We start from the raw sequence: 7,389 nt of genomic DNA on the forward strand, positions 1-7,389 counted from the left end.
TGTTTACAAATCATATATAATACATAAACTTAACACAATACAATGCATAACAGTGATGATTTACAAGGAAAAAATATCATCTTCCAAAACTATAACTATACATTCGACTGTTTCCCTCCCAGTCAAGGACTCTGGCTAGGGTCAGGACAAAACTAAGTAATCTTCTACCAAGACAACGTCAAGAAACGGGTATGGGGGGATAGAATACAAAGCATGTACTTCCCTGCCCACTATGAGAGGTCAGGATCCCCACCCAGAGAGACGATCTAAGATAGCATCTTCCAAGACTACAGCTATATATTTGACTGCTCCTCTCCCAGCCAATGACTGTGGTCAGGGCCAGGACAAAACTGGAAAACGGTTAGAGAGTGAAAGAAGACATGGATAGTGACCTCCCTCTCTCTTTGGCGGAGGAAAAGAAAAACCCCGCCCATTTGTAATTGATCTTCTGATTTTAGAGTGATGGCATCATATTTTATAATCTTTCTCTAATCCTTTCTCTTTTGCATCCCGTTATCCTAACAATCTGCCACCCGGCTTCTGAGATAAGTATGCCACCTTATGATTGATTCAGTCTGTGACCTTTTCATTATCAGTCGTCCTTCGAAGGACTGGTTACATACACACTTCCAAGGAGTTCAGAATCGGAAGAGTAGAAGATATGACAACTTCTCTGTCCTATTTGTATTTTTTCTCGAGTTCATCTGACACTGATCTAGTTGCATGCCTATATTATACTGGATATCAAACATTTCTACAATGTTGTCATTATAGACATAACCCATATTTCCTGATTTGGCAACGATTATAATTGTTTCATATTACGCGCATCTGCTTTTTTGTTGTTTTTTTTTTCTTTTTTTTTAAATCCGTGACCTGAGCTTGTATGCACGTCACCTACGATTTGCCTCCCTCATGTACTTGGAGTTTGTAGGGGGTTGTTTGGTGACACCTCAAACTGGTCAGGAACTTCAACCTGACCACGTGCTCTTTTTCCTTCTGTGTGGCCACTAAGTGTTAGGCTTTCAATGTGGCCTCATCGCCACACATGGCCAAGAAAGACCATTTGCCTTTTTCTTGCCTTGAAGATGTTCTCTTCAATCTTAGAGGAAATACAATTCCATGTCGCGCTGGAAGATAACGCGGGCAAAGTCAGGAAACCGAAGAATGGGGTCCGTCAGGGATCTGTTCTGGCACCAATGTTGTATATTGTTTAATTCAGCGACATGCCGAACACTTCTTCTCTGAGGCTGGGATATACGAGATGTAAGTCGATTTGGACGAATCCAATTCCTCGAGGGGGTGGGGACATCGACTCCTCGAAACTGGGGCAAAGTTTCAGGATTTTCCACCAGCAAGAGGTGACATTGAGTGGCAGCCAATTGTCTTCGGCCGAAAACCTGCTTAACGGCACGCTCACTTCATCAATGGGGGCTTGTCATCTGTTCAAATGTACCCGTTGTGGTCAAGAGCCCAAAATCGCAGAGCATCTAGTTGAACGGTGAGTTGTGAGGAAGCTTCTGGGTATACGACGGTACATGATTGCTGTGATGAATTTGCATCCTGGATAACTCTTCATCACATAGCAGTGTGGGAACCATTTGAACCAGCTGCTGCCTTCGGACCGCAGGCCCTGGTTTCGAGTCGCGTTCTGAGCAGCTCGTAATTGGAATTCTTTGAAAAGGCTCTTCATTCACATTCTCTCAGCGTACTCAGGTGTAAATGGGTACCTTGTAGTTAGCAGCGTTGCCTGCGTTGTAAAATAAATGTAATAACATCGCCTACAGGTGTCATATCTCTAACTGCATGTTAAATGTCTCCGTTGGCTTGGAACCCCGTGTTAAACACTTTGCCCACTTTTAATGGATATTGCGCTTAATATAACATCTCAAAGTTACTACTACGACTTAATACCGTTTTTAAGCCTGTTGGTCACATATGTGGTAGCGAACTGTTCTGTAAAAGTTTAAACTCACCGTTAGGATAAGCAAGGTATCCGACAAAAACTTGTATCATATATTCAGAAGAAGGATCTGTCTTGGCCGCAATAACAATGGCTGTATATTGCAACTTAGGTCGAGTGTAAAAGATACCGTCGAAGACGAGGTCCTCATCTCTTGGGCCCACCTTGAATTCGTAATTGAATGCAAACATATGGAATTTTGCACCATTTTTCACTTGTAGATAAAAGAAAAAAAAGACATGTTAATGTGTGTATCCATCCATTCATCCATCCATTAATACATACGTACAGACATGCATATACATACACACATACATATACATACATACACACACATATTATATATATATATATATATAAATATATATATATATATGTATAAATATATATATATATATATATATATATATATATATATATATATATATATATACGTACAAACGTACAAACGTACATACGTACGTACCTACCTATCTAATTCCCTACCTACACACCTACATGCACACGTCCGTCCGTCCGTCTCTCCGTCCGCTCACCCACTCACACGTACGTACGTACGTACGTACGTACGTACATACATACATACATACATGCATACATACATACACACATACATACATACATACATACATACATACATACATACATACATACATACATACATACATACATACATACATACATACATACTTACATACATACCTACCTACCTACCTACCTACCTACCTACAAAAGCAATACTTGTCATTTCATCGTCAGTAAATATTTGGCTTTCAAGAAACCCCTCCCCCCCCCCCCCCCCCATCCCCATCCCTCCCCTTACTCAAAAAAAAAAAATGATGCCAATACTACTGATACAACGTCACAGCAAGAATATTGTTTTAAATATATAAAGGTAACTTTCATAAAATCACATTAATCCAACCTCTAAGCACAAACTCGGACTTCAGTTGCGTATAATCTGGACAATTTTTATGATAGAGGTATTTGTCACATTGCCCGTGAATGGCCCGACACAGGGGCCATCGAAGTCTTATGCCTTTATATTTTGGGTCGTCACACTCTGGGCAGAGGAGAACCAACTCTTGAGGAACACTCACAAAAAGCCGGTTCATCTGGCAGTTACGAATGCACCTGTAAAATAATAAATTATAATAATGTGAAATTGATTGTTAGTGGTAGTGGCGTAGTTAAGATCTTAACTTCGCCACTAACACATTATCTCATTCATCTGTGGTGTTTCATTCATCCTGTTTTGTTGATAAAGGGGAAACCCGAAATGTTCATTTGATCTGGGTTTTTTTTTTGTAATTAAATTGAAGCTTACAATCAATTTCACATTATTATCTATTTCTTCGAGCTTCGAGCAGAAAACATTTACATTACCTGTAAAATAATATCAGTGGTAGGAAATTAATATTTGTGTCCTATGTCTATCTCTACTGCAAACCCAAACAATTTTTATTAACAGGTATTCGATTTTTTTTTTTTGTAAAGAAAAATACGAAAAGTGGCATTCACAACTTTTGATCAATCCGAATTTCATTGATGATCAATCCAAACCAATTCATTAACCAATAGGGTTAAAAACATTGTTTGGTTGTATTTTTGCGTTTTGTGAACAATTTTGAATTTTGCTCGGACCTAATAAAATTCGGAAAAATGTTATACTTCACGCCAAGCAAGATAGGTGTATTTCCTTCACTCAAAGAGGTCATTACATGATGCGGCTATGCGGTCTTGTGGTATGACACTCGCTTTCGGATCGGAAGTTCTGGGTTCGAGCCTCTCTCGGCGCATAGTTGAGTCCTTGGAAACGGCTCTTTACTCACATTCTCTAACCGTACCCAGATGTAAAATGAGTACCTGGCCGTTAACAGCGTTGTCTTTGTCCGAAAAATTGTAATATCGCCTAACAGGCGTCATGTCCCGTCCTACATGTTAAATATTGCTGTTGATCAGGGACCCCTTGTAAAGCGCTTTGAGCACATTTAGTGGATATTGCGCTATATAAAAGCTCATTTTCTTTTTTTGTTTACTTCACACAAAGAGGTCGGTACATGCAATGAATGCGACAACATAACTTTGAAACATAACACGAAAAAAAAACAACAAAACAACAAAACAAAACAAAGCATACGTCAATTCCATATGAGGCCAAATGGACGCCATGATTCGAATAGATTTGGTCTTGACAAGTCGTATCGTTCGGGAAGCCCACGGGATAGTGATAGTGACGGTGATTTTGAACTCTTTGTCCACGTATTTCCGAAGAATCATTCCACTGATCATAATCATGGTCACCTCTGTTTGCAAGCGACAATAGAACGAAATGATTGAGGAACGAACGAATCGGTTTTGATCCAATTAATGGTTTCAATAATAATAATAATAATAATAATAATAATAATAATAATAATAATAATAATAATAATAATAATAATAATAATAATAATAATAATAATGATGATGATAAAATAATAATAATAATAATAAAAAATATAATAATAATAATAATAATAATAACAATAATAATAATAATAATAATAATAATAATAATAATAATAATAACATAATAATAATAATAATAATAATAATAATAATAATAATAATGATAATGAAAATAATAATAATAATAATAATAATAATAATAATAATAATAATAATAATGATAATGAAAATAATAGTAATGATAATAATAATAATAATAATAATGATAATGATAATAATAATAATAATAATAATAATAATAATAATAATAATAATAATAATAATAATAATAATGATAACAGTATTAGTAATAATAATAATAATAATAATAATAATAATAATAATAATAATAATAATAATAATAATAATAATAATAATAATAATAAATAATAATAACAGTATTAATAATAATAATAATAATAATAATAATAATAATAATAATAATAATAATAATATAATAATAATAATAATAATAATAATAATAATAATAATAATAATAATAATAATAATAAGCAAACAGAAATATGTGACATGAAATACGAGGCATGACACCTATGAGCAGCTAATAGAATTTTGTTTCCGGTAGAGACAACTCTATTACCGGCCAGGTACTCATTTTACATCTAAGTGCTGTTAGTTAATGTGGGTTAAAGAGATTCAACTAGAACCAAAAACCTGTTGGTCATGTGGTGAATGACATACAAAGGAACACATGCTATGGGAAAAAAGTTAGCATAAAAAAGAGCTTTATATAGCGCAATATCCACTCAATGTGCTCAAAGCGCTTTACAAGGGGTCCCTGGTCAACAGCAACATTTAACATGTGGGACGGGACATGCCGCCTCTCAGGCGATATTACAAATTTTCGGACGAAGACATCGCTGTTAACGGCCAGGTACTCATTTTACAGCTGAGTGCGGTGAGAGAATGTGAGTAAATAGCCTATTCCAAGGACTCAACTATGCGCCGAGCGCCATGATCGAACCCAGGACCTTCCGATCCGAAAGCGAGTGTCATACCACTAGACCACACAGCCGCACATAAAGGGAACTAAATTAGGGAAACTTGTTAATGACATGGTCGGACAAAATGAGGAAATAAGCCGGCAAGCGATAACTGAATGAGGTAACTATAATGCTTACTGTCTATATCCTTATTTCCGTCTTTTATTTCAGTCATCAGTGGTCCGACGCGGCGATACCTTCTCTTGGCACGACTAAATACTGTCGTGGGATTCGTGGCATCAGTTTCTATAGCTTAGTAAATAACGTTGACAAAAAATTAGAATTTTAGAAAATTAAGCTTTATAAAATTGAGCTTTTATAAAGCGCAATATCCACTAAACGTGCTCAAAGCGCTTTACGATGATTCCCTGGCCAACAGCAACACTTAACACTTAGAAGGGGGCATGACGCCTGTTAGGCGATTTTACATTTTTTTTTCGGAGAGAGACAACGCTGTTACTACCTGGTACTCATTTTACACCTGAGTATGGTGAGAGAATGTGAGTAAAGAGCCTTTTCGAAGGACTCAACTATGCGCCGAGCAAGGCTCGAACCTTCTGATCTGAAAGCAAGTGTCATACCAGGGGACCACATAGCCGCACAATTTAATTCAAATATTTAATTAATGTAGTACATCGGACAAATACAAGCATAAGCTTAGTGATTTGGGAATTTTAGACTGATGCTAAAGTGCCAAAAGATTATTACCAGACAGAAAATGTATCGATCTTTAGATCATTTCCAGCTTATGGAATCTTCAATGGAAGGGAAGGATGCTAAGATGAAATACAGAGCAGCCGAGCGAAGGTAGCAGAAGAGAGGACTAAAGAAATCTCCAAGTACTGCATTCGTGAGTGGAAAAAGACTGTTCAAAAAGCCGACTCGTCTCATTTTGTGGATAAATTGATAGAAGCAAGAGTCATGTAAACCATTATTTACAATATATGATGAACTCAAGATGCAGGAAATCGACTACTCTGTACCACATCACAACATAGATAAACATTTAATCTTCCTAATGAATTCGTAACACTTTTTCAAGATAAGGTTGATAGAATTAGAAGAAAGCTTGACAATTATTTTGTAAATTACAATGCTATTGACTCCTTTTGGTAAGCCGGATTTCTTTGTTGAAATTAAGAATTGAATGAATCAAAATAAGTTAATAATGAATGATTATAAAACAGAGATTTTAATAAATGCTAGGTCCGGCATACTGAGATGAAAACTCCAACGATTAATTTTGAAACTACTGTTATTGGAATTGTAAAAAATTGCTTGGTATAACCTATCAATGTGAGGTCATTTAAACACATCATCAAATTCATGTACTTTGTAATAAGATGAATGAATAAAATCAGACACCTTTGATTCTTTTGTATATAGCTGAACTTCTTATACATGTCCTAGTGTTATCCAAATTAGATAAGTGTAACTTCTTAATTAAAATCTCCAAAGAAAATATTTAAACTCTTCAAGTTTTACATTACAGCGCTGCTAGACTAGCTTTTAAAAAAGGACACAACATGATCTGCTTGTAATTTTCTTACAGAGTTGCACTTGTTACCTGTTGAGAAACGCTTTGTCTTTGAAATATGTTCAATTGTCTAGAAAACACTGAATGGTCGTGCCCGCGGATACCAATATATAACATATGGTGTTATACATCCCTATTTTATATTATATATATTATATTATATTATTTTGAGAGTTGGAATCTAAGATCTAATGGCGATAGAACAATCTTATCTAAGCCAAAGACATCTCTCAAATTGGTGTACTATAATCGTTTGAATTTTCGACATCCCATCGTTTTGAAAGCTTTACCCCAGAATATTAGAAGTGACTCATTATTAGATTTCAATTCTAAATTGAAACTCACATTTTTTGTCGCATTCAAGGGTACGTATCAAGCGTGTCAAATGTAATGAC

General features: G+C 35.5%; 1 protein-coding gene across 1 annotated transcript in view; it reads right to left on the bottom strand.

Annotated features, from left to right (window-relative positions):
• Nucleotides 1-1,017: 1,017 nt before the first annotated feature.
• The window catches only part of LOC144959267 (uncharacterized), a 20,059-nt gene continuing 13,687 nt past the window's right edge, over nucleotides 1,018-7,389 (bottom strand). Inside the window, exons 9-13 of the mRNA XM_078891811.1 lie at nucleotides 5,596-5,709; nucleotides 4,104-4,269; nucleotides 2,889-3,097; nucleotides 1,977-2,177; nucleotides 1,018-1,130 (exon numbers count right to left, since the gene is read on the bottom strand). Of these exons, the coding sequence (XP_078747937.1) occupies nucleotides 1,018-1,130; nucleotides 1,977-2,177; nucleotides 2,889-3,097; nucleotides 4,104-4,269; nucleotides 5,596-5,709 (803 nt within the window). The remainder of the gene's footprint in view (nucleotides 1,131-1,976; nucleotides 2,178-2,888; nucleotides 3,098-4,103; nucleotides 4,270-5,595; nucleotides 5,710-7,389) is intronic.

The sequence above is a fragment of the Berghia stephanieae genome, chromosome 13 (assembly GCF_034508935.2).
Source record: "Berghia stephanieae isolate SIO BIC M18660-M18661 chromosome 13, UCSD_Bste_1.3, whole genome shotgun sequence".
Lineage (NCBI taxonomy): Eukaryota > Metazoa > Mollusca > Gastropoda > Nudibranchia > Aeolidiidae > Berghia > Berghia stephanieae.